Raw genomic sequence first — 25,010 nt, 5'->3', positions numbered from 1 at the left:
AAATACAGCATTCACAAGACTCACCTTTCTCTAAAGGTGCATTTGAAGTTAGGCTTGGAAGATGAGGATGATGCATCGTGGAGAACAGGGGAAAGCGTGTCCGATTCCTTCTGCCTTTGCGAGGCCAGAGCCTGGCGGCGTTGCTGTGTGCCACGAGCTCTGCGGGCTGTCGGAGCGGGCCTGAGACTGTGCACGGGTTTCGGTCCCAAGGGCAGGACGGGAGGGGGGAGAGAAAGGCCCAGCATGGTGCCCGTGGGCCGTACCTGGCGTCTCGGACACGCACTTGTGTCCCAGGTGAGTAGAGAGGAAGGTCCCAGAGCTGCACGTGTGCCAGAGGACAGGGTCTGGGAACCTGTCTATGATCTTGGTCTCCGGTGGGCAGGCAGAGCTCCAGGCCAGCACGCCACGCCACCAGAACACTGGGCTTGGGATGACCAGGCTGGGGAACCCAGGTGCTCCCAGGCACAGGGACTGTGGCTTGCTTAGAGAAGGGGGAATGGGGATGTGAGAGAGAGAGAGACAGGATTGTGGAGGGAGTACATTTGTTACAGGTGAAGAATGATTTTGGGGGGATTTCCACCAACAAGGCCATTGTACTTGCAGGTGAGCAAGAGGGCTATGACTGAAGGGTTTGGAGGAGGGCAAGCTGGAGGATCTTTTTGCGTCAAACTGCTGTACCTGCCTGAGTTGGGCTGGTTAGCATTGAACACCGCCCACCACCACCCACCAGTGCACACAAAAGCTGAGGCTGGGAGCTCATCTGGCAGGGCTGGATCACAGTACCCACCAGTGAGTGTTGAACCAGGGCATGAGTCACATTAGGCTAGGCCATGGGACTAACCACACAAGAGAACCAGGTCGGGGGCAGATTCTGTGGGGCAGATGTGGGCCCACCCCAGTGGAACTGCAACTTCTGTTGGTTAGCGTAAGAGCTGGGGGTGGTGACAGGCCGAGCTAGGCATGACCATGGAAGTATGGAACCCTCCAACACTCATGGGTACTGGGGTTGGCAGTAGGCTGGGCTGGTACAGACTGCAGCACCCACAGGCATGCTCAAGAATAGACTGTGGAGCGGGCCAGGCCACAGTATCCACCAGCTCATACAAGAGTCTGGATGGAGGGGGCATACAGTGCCCGCTAAGGGCTAGCACCTGCCAGCAAAGGTGAGCTCTGGGTCTGGGTGTGGGCCTGATGAGGAAATTGGGTAACTCCCCTGGTGGGCCATAGCTCCTGTTGGTGAACACGTAGCTCAGGCCTGGGAGTTGGTCAGGCCAGGCAAGGTAGCCCCACCCATGGGCAAGTGTGTGGGTTGGTTCTGTAGGGAGGCTGACCAGGCAGGGCCAGGCCAACCTTAGCTCACTGGTGTGTGCAGGAGCCAGGCTAGAGTGCGGGTCATACCAGGCTAGGCTATTTAACACTTCCCGGTTTGCATGAACCAGGGATGGGAGCAGACTGAGCCTGGCTAGGCTGCAACACTCACCAGAGGGACTAGGGGTGGGCAGGGATAGGTCAGGCTGCAGCATCTGATGGCAGAGGCCAAGACGGGGGATGGACTATGCCGAGCTGGGTCAGAGCAACCACTGGCATGTGCCAGATCTGTGGCTGGAAACAGATCTGGTTGGGAGCTTAGAGGACATCCTGGCTGGGTTGTGGGAGTGCAAGAGCCGGGATGAGGGTGGCAATTTGGGTTGGACATGACTGCAGTTCCTTCAGCATGGATGTGGACTGGATCTGGAGTGTGCTGGACTGGGCTAGACTCCAGCACTCACTGGTGCTCGCGAGAGCCAGGGTGGGTAAGGAATGGGCTGGGCTAGGTCTTGGTACCCGCGGAACCATGTGAGAGCTCCATCTGGATACGGACCAGGAATGGCTGGGCTGTAGTACCCAACAGTAAGAACCAGAACAGATGTGGGGTGGTTCGGGCTATTCCTGCCAAGACAGGAGGGAGACTAAGCCAGTCTGGGCCAAGGACCCTCCAGTGTGTGTGAGAGCTGCCACTGGGAGGAGACCTGACAGAGGAGCTTGGGGAGCCCTGTCAGACACAGTCCCTGCAAGTGAGTGTAGGAACCAAGGCTGGGAGCAGCCCAGACCTGGCCAGGTTATGGTGTCCGCTGGCATTTGTGTGGGTGAGGTCTGTAGGTGGGCCAGGCTGGGCCAGTTCATAACACCCACTGGCAGGTGTGAGAACCAGGATGTGGTACGGAACAGGCTGGGTTGGGCCTCAACATCAGCCAGTTCACACTCGGGCCAGGACTGGGGGCAGTCCAGGCTAGGCTGAGTTAGGCTGTGGCACCACCAGCACGAACGAACTGGGGCAGACCAGGCCGGGCCAAGCAACTGCACCTGCCAGCAAATGCCAAAGTGAGGTGTGTGACGCCAGACTCTGCCACAGCACCCACGAGCACACGTGAGACTTGGGGGGCGGGGCGCAAGGTGTGCAAGGCTAGCAGGGCTCCCCTGCTGGGTCACTGTTCCCAGTGGTGAACGGGAGAGCAGAGCAGGCCAGGCAGAGCTACGTAGCCTGGTGGTCTGCATGTGAGCTGGGTTAGGGGAAAGCCAGGCCAGGCCAGGCCAGTCAACTGTAGCCACTGTGTGCATAGACCAGAGGAAGAGCAGGCTGGTTGGGCTGTGCTGCAGCACCAGCTGGCGGATGCTGGCACAGGGGGCAAATTCTGTCAAGCGAGACTGCAGAACCACCTGGAGAGTGCAAGATCCAGGACTGAAGTGGGCCCAGTAGGGAAGCTGTGGGCACCTCTCTGATGGGTTTCAACTCCCACTGGTGAGCATGAGACCCAGGACTGGGGTGGGCCTGGCTAGACAGGCAGTGGCACCTGCCGGCATGAGTGTGGCCTGGATAGTGGGGTTGGTTGGGTTGAGCTAGGCACCAACGTCCATTGATATATAAGAGAGTTGAATGGGATGTGGGACAGACTGGACCAGTCTGCTGCACATAGTGGCAAGCACAGGAACCAGGGCTGAGGGCAAGCCTAATGGGGGTTATCGGGGTCGCTCTGACTAGACTACAGCTCCCGCGGGTGTGCATAAGTGCCGCATGCGTGGTGGGCATGGCTTCGAGTTCCCGCCGGCAGCTTTGAGCTGCTGCAGCTCTCCGTGTGCTCTCTGACTTTGTGCTTGTTCGGTAACCGCGATCAACAGCAGCTTGGGGGAGTGGCCGCCATCGTCCGGGGAAGGGGCGACAGCCCCTGCTGGAGGTTGCTTGCTCCCACTTCTGACTCGCTCTTCTGATTCCTAGGATTGCATCGATGTAGGCTGGTGGGAAGGCGAGCTCAACGGCAGAAGAGGAGTGTTCCCAGATAACTTTGTGAAGCTACTTCCGCCGGACTTTGACAAGGAGGGGAATGTAAGTTTCCTTGGCTTTGCTGTTGGTGCCCCTACCACGCCGTCACAGTTGTGGCTTCCACGGTGGGTGGGACTCGGGATGGGGCAGGGAGCAAGCTGCAGGTAATGCTGCACCATACTGAATCAGGTTTTCTGTGGCCCCCGTTCCAAGCCCTTGGCTCGCCTGCGTCCTCCACAGGCCCAGTGGAGGACCACTTTGCTGGGTGTCACAATGATCCCTTCTCTGGGACTGTCATGTGTATCAAGAACAAAATGGATGTGAGAAGCTCTACTGGGAACATGACCTTTTTGAGAGCTCAGATAAACTGTGAGGATTCTGCAGGAACTGCCTGTGTCCTCCATAGCTTGGTCCTGGGGGCTGGTGACATAGCCAGTCATGTGGACAAGGCTAGCAAATGCATTGTGAGGCCAATTTCTCACTATATATGCGTGTGCATGTGCACATACCCATATAACTGTGTATGTAGGGCCTTCAAAAAGTTCATGGTAAATGAATTTTCAAAAGCAAAATTTATAAGGCCTGGTGTGAAAGCCTAGTGGCTAAATCCTCGCCTTGCAAGCACCAGGATCCTATATGATCACCAGTTTGTATCCCAGCTGCCCCGGTTCCCATCCAGCTCCCTGCTTGTGGCCTGGGAAAGCAGTCAAGGACGGCCCAAAGCCTTGGAACCCTGCACCCACTTGGGAGACCCGGAAATGCTCCTGGCTCTTGGCTTCAGATTGGCTCAGCTCCCACCATTGCAGCCACTTGGGGAGTGAGCCAGTGCACAGATCTTCCTCTCTTTCTCTCTATAAATTCGACTTTCCAATAAAAATTTAAAAGGTCCTGTGGAAAATGCTTGTTGAAATAAATAAATTTATAAAAAATTACTAATTAAATTTTTTTCACCAAAATAAACTTCTCTTTAAGTTTGACTTCCATGAACTATTTTTTTAAAGATTTATTTATTATTTTTATTGCAAAGTCGGATTACAGAGAGGAGAGACAGAGAGGAAGATCTTCCATCCGATGATTCACTACTCAAGTGACTGCAACGGCCAGTGCTGTGCCAATCCGAAGCTGGCAACCAGGAGCCTCTTCCGGGTCTCCCACGCAGGTGCAGGGTCCCAAATCTTTGGGCCGTCCTCGACTGCTTTCCCAGGGCACAAGCAGGGAGCTGGCTGGGAAGTGGAGCTGCCGGGATTAGAACCGGCGCCCATATGGGATCCCGGCGCATTCAAGAAGAGGATTTTAGCCACTAGGCTACTGCACCGGGCTCATGAACTTATAGAAGTACCCTTCGCTTCCCGTTTGTATTTCCTTTGTGGGCACCCAGTTAACAATGCTGTGTTTAAAAGGTGCCAGTCCGTCTTTGTGTGCCTACTCCAGGTGTGCCGTTTCTCTGCCACTAGTGTAAGAAGAAATGTTGATAACTCCCAAGCTCTTTATGGCATGAAGGGACAGCGATTCCGGTCTTATCCATCTTGTTATGCACCTCAGGGCTCTTTATTCAGGGCTGTGATGACTTCTGCCCGCCTAGGCACGCCTGGGCCCTCTTCATGTCCCTGGGAGCTGTTACTGGATCGCGCTGGGCCCAGTCCTTTCACATCACCAAGGATGTGTGGCCTGGATAGCTGTAATATTGGTGGATGGGTTGTCAAGGATGCTGAAGTACCTTTTAATGACGTGTGCATTGCTTCGGTGAATGGATCTTCAAGAAGCACATTAGTGTTGGACACCTACTAAGATTGTACCCCGCAAACTTTTCGGTTGGCAGGAAGTGGAAGGCCTCACTTCTTAGGCTTCTTGACAGCTTTCCTTTTTGTTGTTTATAAGAAGGGTGCTCAGTTCTATACCTGTTATTCTCTCTGAGAATCTGAGTTTGGTTTCCAAAGAGTCTGAATTTTTGCTCCCACATATTTTCCAGATTCTTGATACTGAAAGTGTAATCCATGAGCCAGCAATATAAGCATCGACTGTGAGCTGGCTGGGCCACCTCCAGACTTGGTCCATCAGTGTGTGTTTTAGCAAGATCCCCAAGTGATCTGTTTGTGTATTGCAGTTTGGGAGGCAGTGCCACAGAAACAAATGTTCCTCTGAGTTTGGCAACTGCGTTTTCCAGCGCTCAGCACACAGGAAAGAAGAGCTGCTTATTCACTCGATAAAGTCATTTTCTATGAAGCAAAATCTTTTGCAACATTTTTACTGAAGACTAGAATGTGGGTTTATTGTCCCTTGTTAGAAAATCAGTCACTGCAGAAAAGGCAGTAACCACTTGAAATAAGAAGGCGCAGGAATGAGATTTGGCAGCCCTTTGCAGAATGTAGTGGTTGTGGCCTTAGGCTGTGGCGTCAGACTTGGACTTGAATCTAGTCTTTGCTGGTTCTTCTATACGTAAGGCTAAGTAACTGAGTATCCTTGAGGTCGAATATTCTCATCAATAGAAATGTGAAGGTAACTGTCCCCACCCTGGTGAACAGATGATAAGATTAAGCGAGGTGATGCACCGTGCCTGGTAATTGGCAAACGCCCGGCCTTGATAGAAGCACCAGTTGCCTAATCTGAAAATCCAAAGCTCCACATGCTCCAAATCTATCTTTTTTATTACGGATACTCAGTAGGTAAAGTCTGTGCAAATTTTTCAAAATCAAGGGTACTTTTGGTCCCAGACATTTGACAAATAAGGCCCTACACAACCAGTGTTCCCATGAAGGTGGGCAGGCCCCAGAGCGGAATGTGAAGGAGTCATAGGAGGCAAGGCCAGGCTCCCCTTGCTGAAGCTAACCCAGTGTGGCCCCCTAGTGAGGGTCTCCGGGACTGCAGCTGACACACACGACTTGTAATTGATGAGTCAGGCCAGCACAGAACAGCTTCGTATTATTTCTCGCATTTTTTTCTGTTTTTTTTCTGCCTGACAATTATGTTTTCTTCTTTAAAAATAAAAACAACTTTATTTATGTATTTACTTTAATGGTATAGTTCCATAAGCCTAGGGATTCAGCCCCCCCACACACACACACCGAGTTCCCTCTGATCCAGTCACTTCCTTGGTATGTATCGAGTGCTGTCTCCGAGCTGGCCACTGTGCCAGCTGATGGGAAGTGATGTGCACACTTGGCAGCTGCTCTAGTGGGCTCAGAGGGGGCACAGCAGTCTGCATTCTGGCAGTGGAGAGCTGCCACACCTTCCTGAAAGGACACCGGCTGTCGGCCTGTCCATGTGCGTGGACGTGGGGGGACACCCAGTGTGCCTGTGGCACCTTCTCCCCCATCACCACAATGCTGACAAAGGCTGGCGGTGTCCTGATGTATGTGAGACTGTGACCTCCACGGGGCCTCCTGTCCCTCTGGCCAAGGGATTGCAGCAAGCCTGCCGTCCTACTAGACATTTGCCACCTGCTTCTCAGGGGGGCAGTGGGGATGTTTTTCAGTTTTTTAAAGAGTTATTTTATTTGCAAGTCAAAGTTACAGAAAGAAGGAGAGACAGAGAGAGATCTCTCTTTTGGCTCACTCCCCAAATAGCCACAATGGCCGGAGCTGAGCCGATGGGAAGCCAGGAGCTTCCTTCAGGTCTCCGATGTAGGTGCAGTGACCCAAGGACTTCAACCAAGCTCTGCTGCTTTCCTAGGCCATAAGCAGGGAGCTAGATCAGAAGTGGAACAGCCAAAACTCGAGCTTGTATCCATATGAGATGCTGGTGCCACAGGCAGAAGCTTAGACTACTATGCCACAAATTCAGCCCCTTGTTTTTATTTTTAATTGTTATTTTAATTTTGTTAAAGAATTTTTTTATTTGTTGGAAAGGCAGACTTACACACACACAGAATTGCCATCGACTGGCTCACTTCCCAGATGGCCACAGCGGCTAGGACTAGGTCACACCAAAGCCAGGAACCTGGAACTCTATCACTGTCTCCCATGCGGGTGGCTGTGGCTGAAGCACTTGATCCATTTTCTGCCACTTCCTCAGGCATATTAGCAAGCAGCTAGATCAGAAATGGAACAGCCAGGACTCAAAGCAGTGCTCATATGGGATGCTGGTGCTGCAGGCAGCAGCTGAGCATGCTATGCCACAGTGCCTGCCCAGAGATTTTTCACTGATAGGAAAAAAAAGCCTTGTACATATTTATGATGCACACCTTGATGCCTTGAAATACACATGTATTATGGAATGACTAAATGGAGCTAATTAGCATCTACATCACCTCACATAGTTATCATTGTTGTGGTCACAGTATGGTTTTGAAGGCTAAAGTAAAATCTGGGTCATTCGTTTAAGCAGTGGTTGAAGCCTCCTGCACTTGCCTTCCCTCCCTTGCCTTCTAGTTCCCAGTCATTTCTTAGTGGTGCAATGAATTCATCTGGGCAAAAGCAACCCCACGGTAAGCTTTCCCCAAAACCCTGTGCTACATACAGTGTGAAGAGGAGCCGTCCCCGGGGCGGTGAGGTTGTCAGTGAGGAGTGGACTTGCCTTGGCCTACCCTAGGGGAATATCTTCAGTGAGACAGCACTCAGCACCCACTGGTAGGCCTGTGTTTCTTGCTGCACCAGAGTACTAGTGAGCTGTGACAACGAGACTGGGGACGGGTCTGCTGTTTGCTGAGTTGACATTGGATGATTAGAATCGTTAAGATGTGGGCGCTGTGTGAATAACAGCCACTGAAACATGCTGAAATACCAGTGTCGGCAGCTCTCATCTTGTGTCGCCAGTGGCTGGGCTTGCCGTCACTCACCCAGGCAGGAGAGGCAGATCTGTGAGGGTTAGGGGAGGCCGTTGCAGCGGCGTTTTCAACAGTGGGCCTTCCAACTTGGCTCTGCAGGCAGCGCAGGGGCAAGCTAAAGAGGCTGATGTGTTTTCTGCCGCAGCATGGATTTGCCTGGTGACCACCGGCCTTTGGCAATTCCTGGTGGTCTTTCTTTCCCAGAGTAGCAGCTCAGCTGACGAGTGCTTTGGGACTCTGCCTCCAGACATCCCTTTGTCGACTCACAGATTGGTCTGGGTAGCAGATTGCCAGCTTGTAATCAGAAGAAGTGATGGGTCAGCCAGTCTGGAAGGCTGCACCTGCCCCCCTGTGGGCCGAGTCTCTGGGAGCCAGATTCCACTAGAAGCTATGTTGTCTGGGAAGACAAGGGAGCCAAAGGGGAGGAGTTTGCTGTCCTGATGAAGATCTGGCAGGTATTGCTTGAGGTCCCCTCACTCTCCGAGGCCAAAGGTTTGCCAAGAGAGCCATATGTTGGGTTCAGCTAAGCCGAGCTAATCTTTGTGAGAGCATCCGCTGATGGCCTGGGCCACTTTGATTTTCTTTCTCCATTGTGATGACTGGCCAGACGCTTCCCGTTCACATCAATGTCCTGACACTTTGGGATGGAGTCCATTCCAATTCCCACATTCTCCAACGGAGTTGCATGCCAACCCAGGCCCTTAACATTGTTCTAGATTACTCAGTGGAAGTTTTACAAACTTTCATAGATAAGGAAGTCACTGCTTGATTGCCACGGTGGCTAAGTCACCATGGGTGAATTTTGCTGCTTTTAAGTCTGACTCTTCCTTACCAATGTCTTAGGAGACCATTTACTTTCTCCCACCATCTAACAACCTAGTTTATAAACTTCATTGTTAGCCAAAATGTTCCTCAACCCCAGTCCTGTCCTATAGCCTTTTGAGATCTGTTATAATTCTTCCTAATTCCTAAAACTGCCCAATCATTCCTTCCCTGTGTTTGTATTCCTCAGGAAGTAAATATGTGCTTCTAATAAGCAACCTTCTGGAAAAAAATCTCCTACAGCATGACCCACCGTGTTTGTTTAGTTTCCTAAATAGTTTCACATGCCAAAGAATGGGGCCTGCCCAGGCACACGTGCTGCCCCCGTGGGCTTCTCTAGGTGGGTGCCCTTGCCCTTCTCAGTCGGCGCCCAAGCCTGGACTCCAGCAGTTGCGTATTATGTTCTCGCCTGCAGTGGTTCTCTCTCATTACAGAGTATACCATGTGCCAAGCTTCTCCTTCAAGCGTCCTTTCATAGAGTGCGGGGTACATGAAGGCGGTCAGGAACCCCCTGTCCTCCGGTGGCTTGGTGCCAAGGCGTGCCTGCATTTCTGCTCTTCACTGCTGTCTCTGGTGTTAAAGAGGAGGAAAAGTACAGGATGGAGAGCGGAGCTGGGGTTTGGGGAGTCCTTCCATCTGGACTGTAGATCAGGGCATAAAAAGTCATGAGATCACTTCCAGGGTGGGGTAGAGTGAAGGAGTGAGCCAAGGGGCTGAATGCCAAAGCCTTGCTGACCACCCAGTGTACCACCACTCCGATTGATCCAGCCAAGTAGAGGGGCCTCTAGATGTAGGCCACTGGCCAGAGGCTAAGGGCAAGAAACCAGAGCGAGTCCCTCCCAGGGGCAGGTGACACACAGGCTCCCCAGGGTCTCTTTGCCAGGCAGTCGCTTGAGGGCAGGGAGGGCTAGTTATAGACACGGTTGTCGTGAAGAACTCAGCCCCGGGTGCACACTGCACAGACTCAAGGGGAAAAGCCAAGCCGGGGCCCCGTGTCTGCTGGTGATGCCCTGGTCAGGAAATGCCCAAGTTTCCTCTTGAGCTTCACACACAGACGCTTCCAGGCGACTTAGCTGGGTGCGTGCAGGAGCTCCCCAAAGTTCATCAGGCAAACCCCAGCTGAGACTTGCTTGCACAATTTTACCTTCCTCTCACAGCAAAGTCCCCCGCCCTGCCATGGTTGGGATATAGTCTGTCTTCACCAAAATCCATCTTCAAGTGTCATCCCCAGTCTCCCAGTGTTGAGGGGTGGTAGGACTTTCCAAGTTGATTAAGTTCTGGGGGCACTGTCCACAGGAATGGCCCCATGGCCCCGTGAAGCGCGTTGGTTGTGCTGAGCCTGTGTTTGTTCTCCTGAGAGTGGATTGTTGAGGGGAGCCTGGCACTTCTCCCAGTCTTTCACGTGCCTGTTCTTTAACCTGTGTCTTGTTCCCTGTCCATTTTCCATCATGAGCCATCACCAGAAGCCAAGGAGATGCTAGCACAGTCTTGGGGGCTTCCAGAAGCATCAGGCAACAGACAGCTTTTTCTTTGTGAGTAACCTCATTTCTGGTGCTCTCTTTATAGGAACAGAGAATGGAGTAAGATAGCCCCTACAGGGTACTGAGCCTTCAGGGTACGCTCCTCTGGCTGTTTTCAGCAAATCAAATCTCGGGGACCAGAACTCTGAGGGCAGATTGGCGCAGAGGCAAAAATGGCACATCATGCTGCCTGCTAGGGAGAACAGGTACGCCAGCTGACAGGCTCTTTGGCTTGGGACTGGCCGGCCCTGCCCAACAAAGGGGTTGAGGGAGATCTGAAACCCTTCAGCAGGTTGCAAAGCTTACCTTCTTGCCATCCTCGCTCTGTAACATTCAGGACTCTTTGCCTCCTGCTAGCAGAATGTGAAAAAATCAAATGAAGCTAATGTGTCCTTTGAAGCGTGGTGTTTTCATCTCAGCCTGAGGCAGCAAGTCAACACGCAGGCAGATGGATGTGCGCACGCTGCGGCCTGTGTGCTCTGCATACTTATGGCCGTGGAGAGCATTCGACTTTCCTAGACTTCAGCAAGTGCGGGCTCAGTGATTTTGTTATTGACATTTTCAGATTGCCTTGTTCAGTGTGAGTCCCTACAGTCTGAACTTTGAGAGGTGTGAAGTCTGGGTCCCCTGTTGCTGCCAGCCTTTGACACAGCCCTTCTGGGGCCCGTTTTCTCAGCTGTGAAGGGGAAGCCTATGACTCGCATCACCTGCAGCTCTAGCATCCAGCGGTCGGTCTGTCTGTTTATCGTTTACCCGACAGTAGAGCAGGCTGGCATCAGCTGACTTGAGAGTGTTTTGCTTTCACTGTGGAGGTCAGGAATAAAGGGAAGGAACAAGAAGAAATGCAGAACCTAAAATACTTGCCTAAGTAGAGAGGAAGTGCCTTCCTGTGCACCTATAGGAGCTGGTTAAGAGCTTATTTGCTGGTCAGCTTGACAGGAGACCTTGACCTGCTGCTGTGCTGACACACGCTCAGTTCCGTCTCCGCTGTGCAGCCATAGCTGGGCGTTTCAAAGAAAATCAATGGAATGACCTGGTGTGTTTGTATGTGAGAACAATGAACTCCCGTGATGAAATGTTTACCGTTGCATTTTGTCAGAGTTTGCCCAGCCTGGCTTTACAGCAAAACAATGCAAAGTGAGGACCTATGGGTGGTGTTTTGGTGATCATTTAGGGGGCAGTCCAGATGGCCTGGCACTTTGGCCTTCATTTGTGTTTTGAACTACCTTATTTGGAAATGTGGCATCTCTTCTCTTCCGGAGAGGAGGAGGGTCAGTTTGATAGAGTAAGAGAAAGTAAAGTCCATCAAGGCAGGGGGAGGAAAAAATACCCTGCAAACCCGCTCTGCTAGCAAGCAAAGGAGCCGCCTGGCTACTGCCAGTCACGCTTGGTGGATGTAAGACCAACAGCTCCCAAATTGCGCTGCTTCCTTTCAAAGGGAGGCTTCGGCACAGACTCACCCTCTGCCTCCTGCGCAGCCGCCTGCACACACACCGGCTGTGACCACACCTCGCACACTACCTATTAAGGCAGCATCTCCCCTCCCGCGCCTTCACCGCCTGCCGCCCCCGCGTCACAGGCCAGATGTGACACGGTACTAAGGGGGATTTTCTTTGCCGAGCGATCTTGGAAAACATGACTTTGACTTGTGTCCAAATTTGGTTTGAGGCCAGATTGCTGAGGTAATGGCCTCATGCGAAATTGGTTAGAGAAAGTTTGGAAGCGGGAAGGGGCAAGGCCGCTGTCCGTGGGTAAGGTATTGTTGCGGCTTGGCTGGGAAGGATTAGGCCACGGGGTGTTGGCAGTTTCGTGACTAAGAAATTGCTGTGATCCCGAGCTAAGGGAAGGTTAATTGGCAGAGTTTCAGTGATAACTTCGTTAGATAAACATGCATCTGTCCCCGTCTGATTTGCACAAAAACAGAGAAGAGAGGACAAAAGGGCAGGCCCTGGAAGGCGCGCTGGAGGCCTGCCAGAGGGCCCGGTGGACGCGAGCTGGCCCTTAGGGCTGCCCGCTTGCTTTCCTATAGGCAAGTTTGTATTCACATAAACAGTGTAGGAAAACATGAGGAAGGAGACACACGCATTGGCACCCTTAATCCTGCTAGTCAGAAATCACTGCTTTAAATATCTTTGGTTCAGTCTTTTTCTATAAGTGTTGTAGCAAAGTTGAGCTCATCCTGCAGTTGTAATTTGAGCTCCATTTTTGTTTTTTCCCCAGCATTGGCATAATTCAGTTCTCTGCTTTTGTAAGCTCCGTGCATGTGGTTGAAGTTAGTGGCCGCAGGCTGGTTTGTTTTCCGGCCGTTGTTGGCAGCTTGGACTCTTTATGGGCTTGAGGGCATGTATTGCATCAGACAGGCATGAGCTTGACTCCTAGCCCACCCTCCTGCCTCGTGTAACAGCCCCGTGGCCTTGGGAAATGACTGCATCCTTGGAAGTCTCAATGATTTCACCTGTCAAATGGGCTTTAGAGTGTCACAGCCTCAGAGATGTGCCATAAGGGTTAGATCAATCATTGCTTACTGCCTTCTGATTGTTAAGTGCCTTTCCCAGGAAGATAACACTAAATACCACTTAGAAAAGTCCTGCTAGGTGAGGTGGCCTGCCCAGTGTCCATGGTTTACAATCGAAAGAGCCAGCATTTGTCAGAGTCCAGAAGCCCGCCTCTTATCTATCATGCTGTGCTGCTAACTCACAGTAATTTGACTGAGTCCCCCAGCGCATACAAACTGGAGCAGAAATACTACCTACCGCAAAGCCTGCTGCTAGGATACCGCTGAGAAAGTTCCTCACAAGTCTCACAGTCTCTGCATTTTACTTAAACCATTTCTTCCCAGAGCCCCCATGTTCCTATCAGGCTTGGTGGGCCAGTCCATGCCGGGCAGGTGCCTTCGCGGGTCCTTGATGTAGCAGCGGGTCTTCAGAGAGCAGAAGAGACCCTGTGGAACTTTTGACAGTCACGTGGCCTTATGTGTGACGTGTACCACATGCTGCAACCCTCCCGATTGGCACATTTCCTTTAATGATCTGGACACCGAGAGAATTCTTTCCTCTGCTCCCCGTCCTCCCCACCCCACCACACCCCTCCATGTCCTTAGCGTGGCTGTCCACGAATGGAGTTCTGGCTGCGTTCCACAGGCACTGAATTGCAAGTCCAGCCTGACCTCTCCCTCCTACAGTCAACCCTAGGCGACATCCCTAGAACCGTTCAGGGATGAATGCCACTGATCACATTGCTGCCTCTGTCATCTACGGAGTGACTGTGACAAAATAGCTGATATGCAAAACATCCCTCCCTTCCAGTTGATCACATATGACAGGGTACGACTGGTTCATGGTGCTGAGGGGGCGGGGCGGGGAGGGAGGTCTTGCCAGTGGCCTGGCGGCCTGAGTGTTAGAAAGAGCCCGAAGGCTTGGCACCTGACCTGGCCACAGTCGGTCCTCTGCCTGCGTTCTGTTGGAGGTCCCACCTCCAGAGCAGGTCCGATTTTGAATCTTCTCTTCGAATCCCTTGGTTATTCAGCAGATTGAATCTGAATTGCAAATGCAGCTCCAGTGTGGGTGGACCATTGTGCTGCCTGGTTTCAGGCCATTTTTTGCTGAGCCGTGCTTTTCCAGAAGGCTGTTACAGATTTAGAATGGGGGACTGGCGTTGCATTTGTCGGTTGGAGTTTTGTTTGGCTGACTGAATTTTATTTTAGGTTTGTCTGAAGGTGCCAAAGACTGATGTCTCTGCGTCCCTGGAGAGAGAGTTGCTCAACTGAAGGGGGCAGGGGGAGGGGAGGGTTCTCTAAATTCTCCAAAATGCACATAGAAACAGTGGCTCTTACGTGAGGCCAGGCTGGCCAACAGTCTCATGTGGCATATTTGATTACTTTTTCAGAGACCCAAGAAGCCTCCTCCTCCATCCGCTCCTGTCATCAAACCAGGGCCAGGTAAGGGACTTTCCGTCTCATCAAGTCACACACAGGTGCCTCCTTTCCGCTGCGCTCACGTGGTCCTTGGGCAAGCTCAGCATCCCAGGATTCAAATGCCGCTCATTGCCACGTCCAGAAATCACAGCCTGTGCTTCAGATGGAAGTTTTAAATATCCAGCTGTCTTTCCTAAAAGAAACCTACCATTCAGTTCTGTTCTCGGTCTAGCACATAAAAAGCAGGGGCCCCCACAGAGAAAGGTCAGAAAGAACTTTCCTGTTAGCCAGTCTGGGTTTTGTTTTCATCAGATGCCTTGAGGCTAGAAGACTCAGATTGTCCTGCCATGGGAGTGCCTGAGCTGCGGTCGGCCTGGCCAGGACGCCTACCCATGGGCCATTGCGGCATGGGACATATACAGCGTCACTGGCTTTGCCATGTCGCTCTTGTATGATTAATCAGAATTTGCGCTGCCTTGCCTTGGGCCTAACAAAAGGCTGTTTGCGAGTGCTGAGCACGCCTGTTGAGGATGCCTGCTGAGCCCAGCAAAGCTCAGCTTCCTGTCATTCAGATGCTAAACTTGAGTCATATAGGAGAAATGGGTGTTGTTGGACATGGGATAACTCACTGCGTGCTGGCCTCTCGTGTAGAAAGATGACAATTCACATTTCCAGCAGTACTCCTGGTTTGAATTGTTAATTTCATGGGGGAAGTTCCTCCCTGGATAGCTGGGTAAGTGGCACTAAAAACACATAACACACACACACACACACACACACACCAAAACAAAACAAAACACTGAAACAGAAGGAGAGTAAATATAAATATATTTTTAGTTCTACATATTAAATTCCCAGAATAGTTTATTCACAGATTTATTGACGTTTCTAGGCCCAGCGTTGTAGCATAGCCAGTAATGCTGCTGCCTGCGATGCTAGCATCCTATGTGGGCACCTGGTCCTCTTCTGGCTGCTTTATTGCTGACCTAGCTTCCTGCTAATGACCTGGAAAAAGCAACAGAAGATGCCCATGTGCCTGGGCCACTGCCACCCATGTGGAAGACCCAGATGAAGCTCCTGGCTTCATTCTGGCCCAGCACTTGCTGTTACAGCCATCTGAGAAGTGAACGGGCAGATGATGGATGCTACTCCTTTCTTCTTTCTCTCTCTCTCTCTCTCTCTCTCTCTCTCTCTCTCTCTCTCTCTCTCCCTCCCTCTCCCTCCCTCCCTCCTTCCCTCCCTCCCTCTCCCTCTCTCCCTCTCTTCCTCCCTCCCTCCTTCCCTCCCTCCCTCTCCCTCTCTCCCTCTCTTCCTCCCTCCCTCTGTTCCTCCCTCCCTCCCTGCCTCCAACTCTGGCTTTCAAAATGAATGGATAAATTTTTCATAAAAAAAGAAATTGTAAGTTCCTTTGGCCTGCCAAGTTGGGAGGCGGGGGTGGATTGGACCCTAAATTCCTTTTCCTACATCCTTTGGCATAGTTGAGAATTACAAAGATTGAGCCCTGAAATGAGATGTTAATTACATCTCCTGTTTCACCCCCAGCCTTGTTTGTGTTGAGCAGTTTCATTTTGCCACCTAGTGGTTCTGCTCCTATAAATATTTTATTGTGCTGAAACCAAAGCACGCTGTTATTTGCTTTTCACTGCGGATTGCCCTAGAGGCCCTGCTAACCGATTCTGGACCATGAAGTTGAGTCCAGTGGTGCAAGGCTCAGGCAGTCCGGAATCTGCCAAGTCAGACTCTGCAGTAGGCTTGCCATGCTTGCTGTGTATCTAGAAATGATGCTTAACTTCCTCATTATTATTGGGAAACCACATTGTAACATGCTAGACACGGTCTTTATCCTTTTTAAGCAATTTTACTGACATTGTCCGCCCCCATGGGGCAAAATTAGGTGACACTTCATCTTTGCAGATGACTGCTACAACTCATTTTGTTCTACAGAATGGTTTTGGCAATGACTTTGTGATGGGGAGGTAAGCATGCGTATTTTCCCCATCATCAGCTTTCCTTGAACTTGATTATTTGACCAAAAAATCATATATAGACTTAACAGAAATTAAACATGGCATTTAGTATGTGTCAAGTTTTTAAAACCTAGGTGGATTATGTGTTCAGTGGGTTTTTCTAAAAATTATTTTCGGAGCTAGTACTGTGGCTCAACAGCCTAATCCTCCATCTGTGAGCAGCGGCAGCCCATGGGGCACTGGTTTGAGTCCCGACTGCTCCACCTCCCATCCAGCTCCCTACTTAGGGCCTAGGAAGGCAGCGGAGAATGGCTCAAGTTCTTGGGTTCCTGCATCCATGTGGGAGACCCAGAAGACATTCTTGACTTCTGGCTTCTGATCAGCTCAGCTCCAGCCATTGTGGCCATTTGAGGGGGCAAACCAGCACATGGAAGATCTCTCTCTCTCTCTCTCTCTGTGTGTGTGTGTGTGTGTGTCCCCTCTGTAAATCTGCCTTTCAAATAAAAATAAATGAATCTTTAAGAAGTTCCTGTTGCCTGTGAACCTGTGTAATTGGGATTTTCAGACCAGGTACACTCACCTTTGGGATTGGCCATGTAGAATTTGTGAAGCACGCAGCCAAATTGACCCGCAGCAGGAGCGCTTTGGGTTGGCTTGTCCTTTGATGTTTTCCAACTGCTCTTACATGCATGAGGCCACTGGCAGTAGGAGGATGCCAGGTAAGGAAACAGCTGCAGACCACATGTGGAAGGAAGAAATGCCTAGCGGAAGCCTTGGAAAGATGTAAAACTTGAGGGGTTCACTTGTAGACAGTGAACTCGGAGGACTCACCATAGTTTCTCTGTACATTCTTCAACTAGCAGTCATATTCTGGTTTTATTTTGACATTGTCAACCACCCTAGATTTAGTAGTATAACACAACCACGGACTCATGGGCTCTGTGGTTCAAGGATATAACCCAGGCATGGCCAGGATGGCTTATCTTGGTTCCATCATGTCTGGGATTTGGTTGGGAACACTGGATAGGCTGGTAGCTCCATCTTGAAGAGAGCTATTTCCTTCATGTGTCTGGTTTCCCTTGGCAAGGGTGGCTGGAGGACTGGGCCCCTAGACCTGTATTTGCCACAGTCTACACATTGCCTGTCCAAGCTTGGTGACTGTTTATATAGAACTTCAGTTTCCCAGCAAATAAAATGCAACTGTCATGGCCTTTTATGACTTGACCTCAGAAATGACATGGCAGCACATTGGCCAGGTCAAAGTGGTCAAAAGACCTGCCTACTTTCTGGGCCAGGAGATCTCAACCTCACTCCTACACAGGAGGACGTGAACCCATTCCAGATCATGTGTTGAAACTGCTACCAAATGGAATCCACGTCACTGCAAGTCCTTTGTCTTTGTGGAGCATGGTATCTAATGCCCCCTTATTTATGTATTTTGAGGGTTGACTTATTTGTTTATGTATTCCGTCCTCCCCACCCGGTGATTTATTTTAATCCTAAAGGAGCTCAAGTTTAAATGTCAGAAGGTACCAGTAATTTTCTTATCCATTAAGAATTAGAGAAAGGAAAACTTAGTGATGTTGGCCAGAAAGACCTTTCTGTTCAATCTCTAAGCAATTCAAACTTGCTAGGCAACTCGGGGAAAGCAAATTATTGACTTTGCTATTCCTAGGAAGTACTTAAGTGCTGGTATGTGCATACTACAATGAACAAATGGAGAAAACATTTTCTGATACATTATCCTTTGCCTTCTAGGCACCACTGAGAGAAAACATGAAATTAAAAAAATTCCTCCTGAAAGACCAGAAACACTTCCAAACAGAACAGAAGACAAAGGTATGAAATCAATTCCTCATTGGCACTTTCAGAGCAGCGAGAGCCAGAGCAAGTCTGTCGCAGGCCTGCTCCTGACTACCCAGACAATTTACCTTTTTTGAAATATGGTGATTATGGTTTAGTTTTAATTGCTTTTAAATGTCTCATTTCTAAGGAAATTAGGGAGTGTTCTGTGCCACTTTGTAGGGCTAGAATTGCTCATCAAGTGAAAATAACCAGCTCACATAGCACATTGAAGCTTTGCACCCTCTTTAGACCTGGAAGTCAAGATGCCATTCCTGTTTTCCAGAGGGCCACATGCCCACACCTGGTGCCCCAGGCTGCCCCCTTCACTCTTGGTGGAGGGAAAAAAGCTGTCTCCTTAGGTCGTTGCTCACCTGTGACCCTGGGTGATGTCAGGGCTGCACATCCTTGGTCAACAGTGCTTGGGAGGGGAGCACAGCGGGGCAGAAATAGGAGAAACAGCTTGATGCTGAGTCCCCCGAAGGTGATCAGCAATGCCGTTACAGGGAAGCAGGTGCCGCGCAGTGAGGTTTGCAGGTGTGCTTCAGTCTTAGCTGTCCAGTGTCTCTCCAGAAGCAATCTGCAGGCCGGGGAAGGACTCGGTTTTTCCGGTGCCCAAGATTTGGCTGATCCTGCATTTCTCTGGGAAAAGTGCTCTGTTGCAATTATGAACAGGAGATGGAGGAAATTCCATTTTTAAAAGCAGCTATTTTGAAGTCACAAGAGAAATGCTGAATTAATGAATGTAATTATTTGGAGGTCTCCTTGGTGGCCACATGAAATTGTATTGTGAAATTTAATATTTCTTCCCAGCCTGCCAGATGTTTTGCCAACACTGCGAGCTTTTAGGAAGCTGTACCTCTTTGATTCACAGGCAGCAGCTGGCACTCAAGTGGCAGGAATTCACTGGGAAGGCCAGGTCTGCCACAGATCAGTGAACAAAGGAGCCTTGTGGCCACCGTCTGAACAGCAGCTTGAGGCAGTGTGCTGTGAAACCATGGCCCTCACCGCCTGTCCTCGTGAAGGGTACAGAGCTGATTCCCAGCCAGTAGTGAGCTCTGCGATGCTGTCACTTCCTGCACCTGTGCGCACTGGCTTAGCATGAGCGTGGCTTGTGTGGGAAAGTGGCCATGAACCTTTAGTTCCTGCCTCTCAGGCTATAGGCAGTAGAGAAGCCGGGAAAGCAATCTTGCCCTGAGATTTTGCCCCTGTTAGCTCAGCACACCCACATGCGCACTCACATTCTCTTTCTCTCTCTCTCTCTCTCTCTCTCTCTCACATACACACACACACACACACACACACACACACACAGAGGGTGAGTGTCCATCCCTGTCCTGCTGCCAGCAGGAGAAGTCTCCTCTGTGAAAGAAAGTATTTCTTTCAGAGAGAGAGCTTTTTTATCCACTGGTTCAATCCCTGAATGCCTGCAACCGCCAGCACTGGATCGGGCTATTATCAGGAACCCAGCCCTCAGTCCAGGTCTCCTGTGTCAGTGGACCCAGCTAGTAAGGCTGTCTAGCACCTGTTGCTGCACAGGTGCACATCAGCAGGAAGGTGGAACTGGAAGCGGAGCAAGAACTCAAACCCTGACCCTCCAGTGGGACTGGAGTATCCCAAGTTATTCTCTTAATGGCTTTGTCAAATTCTTGCCCCTCCATAGGCCTTTAAAAGCTTGTGACGTTCAGCCAGAGCATACAAACAACGTGTGTTTGTGTTTGCTAGTAAAAGGTGTTCTAATAATCATCTTGCAAGTTAGCTGGAGAACCTGCTTGTGCTCCAGTGGACAGCACTCTGAAGCTCTGTATGTGTCAAGAAGAACACGGATGGATGCATTGTATGGCGTGCAAGGGACAAGGTCATTTGGGAACATAACTTGAAGACGTCATGGCACACTGCACAGTTTGAACTATTTTCATTTATCAAGTGGTGTACGTAGACAGAGAAGAGCAGAAAGGGTGAAGATTCCTAAGCCTATTGTTTTTTAATATTTTATTTTTATTGGAAAGTCAGATATACAGTGAGGAGGAGAGACAGAGAGGAAGATCTTCCATCCATTCATTCACTCCCCAACTGGCCACAACAGCTGGAGCTGCATGATCTGAAGCCAGGAGCCAGGAGCCTCTTCCAGGTCTCCTACACGAGTGCAGGGTCCCAAGGCTTTGGGCCGTCCTTGACTGCTTTCCCAGGCCACAAGCAGGGAGCTGGATGGGAAGCAGGGCTGCCGGGATTAGAACCAACGTCCATATGGGATCCCAGCGCAATCAAGGCGAGGACTTCAGCCACTAGGTACCGTGCTGGGCCCCACACTGCACAGTTTAGCCAACAAATCTGGCTTCAATTTCATTCTGAGAGATTTTACCGAAAAACAAGCCTTGGAAATCTAATAAGGGGCTTCAAAGTCATTATGGAAAGCAGAATTAAAACATGGGCCTGACACAATGACTCTATTAGCTAATCCTCACCTTGCAAGCGCTGGGATCTTATATTGGCACTGGTTTGTGTCCTGGCTGCTCCACTTCCCATCCAGCTCTCTGCCTGTGGCCTGGGAAAGCAGTCTAAGAGATGGCCCAATGCCTTGGGGTTCTGCATTCATGTGGGAGACCTGGAAGGGCTCCTGGCTCCTGGCTTCAGATTGGCTCAGCTCCGGCTGTTGTAGCTACTTGGGGAGTGAGACAGCAGATGGAAGATTTTCTATCTCTTCATTTTCTGTAAATCTGATCTGCCTTTCCAATAAAAATACATAAATTTTTTTAATTAAAAGGTAATGGAAATTGGCATGAAGCTTTTGAAACCATTTATTATGCTTAGCAGCCTATGTCCTGAGAGTTCCTCATGTGGACTCAGCCAACTACACATTGAAAATACTTGGGGAAAAAACTGCACCTGTCCTGCGCATGTTCACACGTGCGCTTGTCATTGTTGTCCCAACAATCGAGTGTAACACCTCTTGGCATAGTGTTTAAGTCATCTAGCAATATGGGAGACATGGAACTGCTATGGTGTTTTTTATAAGGGACTTGGCTCTTCATGGATTTTGCTGTCCTCAGGGGACCCTCAGCCAATCCCCTGCAGATGCCAAGGGATGACTTTGCCTATGAATTCCAAGGTCATCTTTCTCATTCAGACTGCACAAGAACGTGAGAGCTAAGCATTCCTGGAAACACTCCGCCTTTTATTGGCGTACGGCCCTTTCTCTCTCTCTCTCTCTTTCTCTCTCTCTCTCTCTCTCTCTCTCTCTCTCTCTCTCTGAATTTCTATTTTAATGCTTATGGCCTTTACAGAGGCTATTCCTGAGGTGTCGGGCCTCTTTGTCACTCCTTTCCTAGGATTTGCCAACCCCAGGCAGCATCTGCTGAGCACAGGCCAGGGGGCACCGTCGGCTCCTGCCATTGCTGAGCATGCAAATGCCCAGAGAGAGTGCAGGCAGAGCTGTTTGCCTTTGAGGCTTGGTCTAGGGGTTGAGAAGAGAAACTCATGGTGTCATGGCTCAGCTGGGCTTTGATGAACAAATAGGAGTGTGCAGAGGAGGGCAGCAGCTGGAAGGGCACTGCAGGGAGAGAAGGGAGACAGTGAGCTGTGGCTCCGTGGGGCTCCAAGCTGACGAAGAGTAGGTAATGCTCTTTGTCTTCTAATTCCACCGTCAGGAATGGCATGGTTTTGTTGTTTGGTTTTTAAACAAGAAATAAACCTTCTACGTCTAAGTGCTGTCACTTACACTTGATCTGTCTGGGTTTTTTTGTGCTTTGCTCAACAATGATTTAAAGAAAGACCAGAGAGAGAACCAAAACTGGACCTCCAGAAGCCCTCCGTCCCTGCCATCCCACCGAAGAAGCCTCGGCCGCCCAAGACCAGTTCCCTGAGCAGACCTGGCGCACTGCCCCCGAGGAGGCCCGAGCGACCACTGGGCCCGCTGACACACACGAGGTACTCCCTGCTCATGGGGCTGGGGGTGGCCATGGAGTGTGCCCAGGACCTCAGGAGCCAGGCAGAGGGGAGAAGGTGGCAGGGGAACCAAGTTTTTCCCACCAGCCAAGGGGTGCCGGCCCTGTCTGTCCAGAGTAGAAGTGAGGGCAGGGTTGGGGCCACAGGGCAGGAGGGTTGCCCATCAGCAGGTGAGGGTCAGGTTTCAGCACATAGGCACTGCCCACACAGCAGGCGTTCTGCTAGGCTGCTTTGGAAATGCGGTGCACATGGGAAATGCGCGTGCGCCTGTCTTGCTTGGCTGTCTTGTGGCCGTGGCTGTGCACACCTCACTGGGAGCTGTGTCCATGTGAGCTCAGCGCTGCTCTGCGTGTTCTCTTCCCACATTCCAGACTTCTTGCTTTTGCCCTACGGTCTGCTGTGCAGCCCAGCAGCCCACGTGGCAGAGATGCCCATGAGCTCCAAGACCCTCAGAGGCTGCCAGGGACCAGCTTTTTCAAGGCCCGTGTTCTGAGGTGTGCCTGACAAAAAGATTTGTTTACTGACTGGCTGGATGCGTGTGTGGGGATGCTTCCGAAAGCTTGTGGGGCAATGAAATTGAAGAGATTGGTTTGTTTGGGTACAGATAACTTAGAATTTCTATGTAGTTTTTCATAATATGCTTTTTCCATAAACTCTTTGATGACCCTTCATATGCATTAATTTCATCATGCGTTTGGGGGGCGGGGCAAAGAAATATTTTTTTAGTTCCACTTCCATGGATTTTTGGAAGTATTCCTGTAATGTGAAATCAGACTGGCGCCTTTGAGGTCAAGATCTTAGATGCCTCCCACAGGAACAAAGAACTACTGAGTTTTCTCCACAGATTCATTGCCCAATCGTACCATGTACTGTGCATGTTGGTGTAGTGCTGGAGCGAGTCAGGGACCTAGAGGTCTGGCTGGGTCTCTGTATGGTGGGAGTCGCATGGAGCTTTCAGTGTCCTACCTGTGGGTTCTAACCTCAGCACACCCGCTAGGAGAAGGGAAGCTTTGGCAAGTCACCTTTCCTCTTGCCTCACTTTCACCACTTGTAAATTGAGGACTGCAGTGGACTGTACCTAGCTGTCCCCCAAAATGAAGCCACTTCTTGTAAATCTGTTTGTTGTTTTCTTTTATCTCTTTTATTATTGCCTATCGGAGTAATGTGGGAGATCATTTACTTAAAAAAAAATTCTGAATCGTGTTACAATACATGCAGTGTAGTATTTGCAAGTTGAAGTGCCTTGCTCAGTGACGTTAAGCACCTCCACATTGTGCAAATGCTTCCAGAACTCTGTCCATTTGTCCCTTTCGATTGTTTTAGCATGATGTGCTCAGTGCTCATTCATATGGTGATGTGGCTCCCTGCCTTTCCATGACAACAGCAAAAAAAAAAAAAAAAAACCCACCTAATATAACAGCCTGTGATGGTGTGGCTGGCTGAGAGATACCAGCATCGCAGCAGGCAGTGATGGGTGCACATGTTCTGTGCGAGCCCATCTGAGCAGCAGCTAGTTCACCTGTTTCATTCAGCAGGTGGCTGGCCAAGGGCCAGTCTAACAGCTTCCTCCATCCAATGGCACTGGAGGAACCGATGGGACTGTGAGCCCTAGTGGAGTGGGTCAAGCCCCAGCCTGTCATGCCCTTGCTTAGTGAGTGGTAGAAGGCTCTTGATCCATGTGCATGTTGGGGGACCCTTGACAGCCCTCTCTCAGCGAAGTCAGCTGAGAAGCTAGCACAGCTGAGTGTGGCTTATAGAGTGCGCATTATCCACACAGAGACACAGCGCAGCCAAGCTCACACTGTGCTTCGTGCAGGAGAAGGGAGAGCCAAAGCCAGGCCGTTGGACACTCTTAGTCTTCCAGGGGCTGCAGACTTTGCATGAATTCAGCAACAGTTTCCAGAACATTCCTGCTGCTCTTTGCTTGTGACCTTCTAGGAAGTGACGGGGAGTTCTGACATGGTGATAGGTGCCCCTTTCGCATCCTGGGAGAAATATTTCAGCACAGTGGCCCTTCCGGCTCGCAGAAGCCTGTTTGCCTTCTGCCTCCACTTGCCTCCTCTCTGCCTCTGATTCTGTCACTATCCAAATGTCAGTTAGCAGGACAGGCCACCGAGGAAGATGCCCAAGAGGGAAGTCCAGTGGGAAATATAACTTCCCAGCATTGTGGGGGGTCATCTGAGCAGCCAGGAAATGGTGGCTAGCCCCATCGCCCACTGGCCCCGTGGCCAGCCAGCCCCTGAGGCATGGTCTGCAGACAGCAAGGGGCAGAGCACGGGGTTCCTACGCAGCCTGTTGGAGGAAAAACGGTGCCTGCCCCCCCGCAGGGCTTCTCCAGCTTGGCCCCATCCCAGTCACCTGCAGACCTCGTTCCAAAGTCGCCAGCAGGACTGGTGCTGGGCAAGGTAAGCCGAGCCTTGCAATGCTGGTGACCAGACAGATGGAAGCACCGGTTCAGGTCTCCACTGCTGAGCCGTCCAGCCCCCTGCTCATGTGCCTGAGGGCAGACATTGATGGCCCAGTGCGTGTGCCCCTGCACTCATCTGGGGGCTTGGATGAAGTTCCTGGCTCCTGACTTCAACCTAACTTACCCCAGCCATTGCAGCCATTTGATCTCTCCCGTGTGTGTGTGTGTGTGTGTGTGTGTGTGTGTGTGTGTCTGTCTGTCTGTCTGTCTCCCTTTCTCTCTACCACTTTGACTTTAAAAAAGAGCTGCTGGGCTCAGGGCCGCACTTGCTGACTCAGTAGATCTGGGTGGGCTGAGGAGTTGTCACCTCTGCAGTGACAGCGCCACTCTGAGGCTGCCTTTTGCCACCCTGGTGGCCCCTGCTGGGCCTGCCAGTGCTGCCCAGCATGAGAACCCAGTGCGCGTGGTGGCCTTCGGAAGCCTGCCCTCTGACCACTCTCGCCTCCAGGGCCTGACACCCGTGAGCAGCCTGGT

The 25,010-nt window shown here is 50.9% G+C and overlaps 1 protein-coding gene across 6 annotated transcripts in view; it reads left to right on the top strand.

Annotated features, from left to right (window-relative positions):
• The window catches only part of SH3KBP1 (SH3 domain containing kinase binding protein 1), a 336,326-nt gene that overhangs the window by 264,492 nt on the left and 46,824 nt on the right, over positions 1–25,010 (top strand). For all 6 annotated transcript variants that reach the window (XM_004597477.2, XM_058658245.1, XM_058658244.1 and 3 more), the window contains 4 exons: positions 3,254–3,361; positions 14,288–14,339; positions 18,041–18,121; positions 21,892–22,051. In XM_004597477.2, coding sequence (XP_004597534.2) covers positions 3,254–3,361; positions 14,288–14,339; positions 18,041–18,121; positions 21,892–22,051 — 401 coding nt within the window. The remainder of the gene's footprint in view (positions 1–3,253; positions 3,362–14,287; positions 14,340–18,040; positions 18,122–21,891; positions 22,052–25,010) is intronic.

This window comes from Ochotona princeps, chromosome X (genome assembly GCF_030435755.1).
Source record: "Ochotona princeps isolate mOchPri1 chromosome X, mOchPri1.hap1, whole genome shotgun sequence".
NCBI lineage: Eukaryota > Metazoa > Chordata > Mammalia > Lagomorpha > Ochotonidae > Ochotona > Ochotona princeps.
Note: the sequence above shows the minus strand (reverse complement) of the source record. Positions and strands in the feature narration are given on the sequence as shown.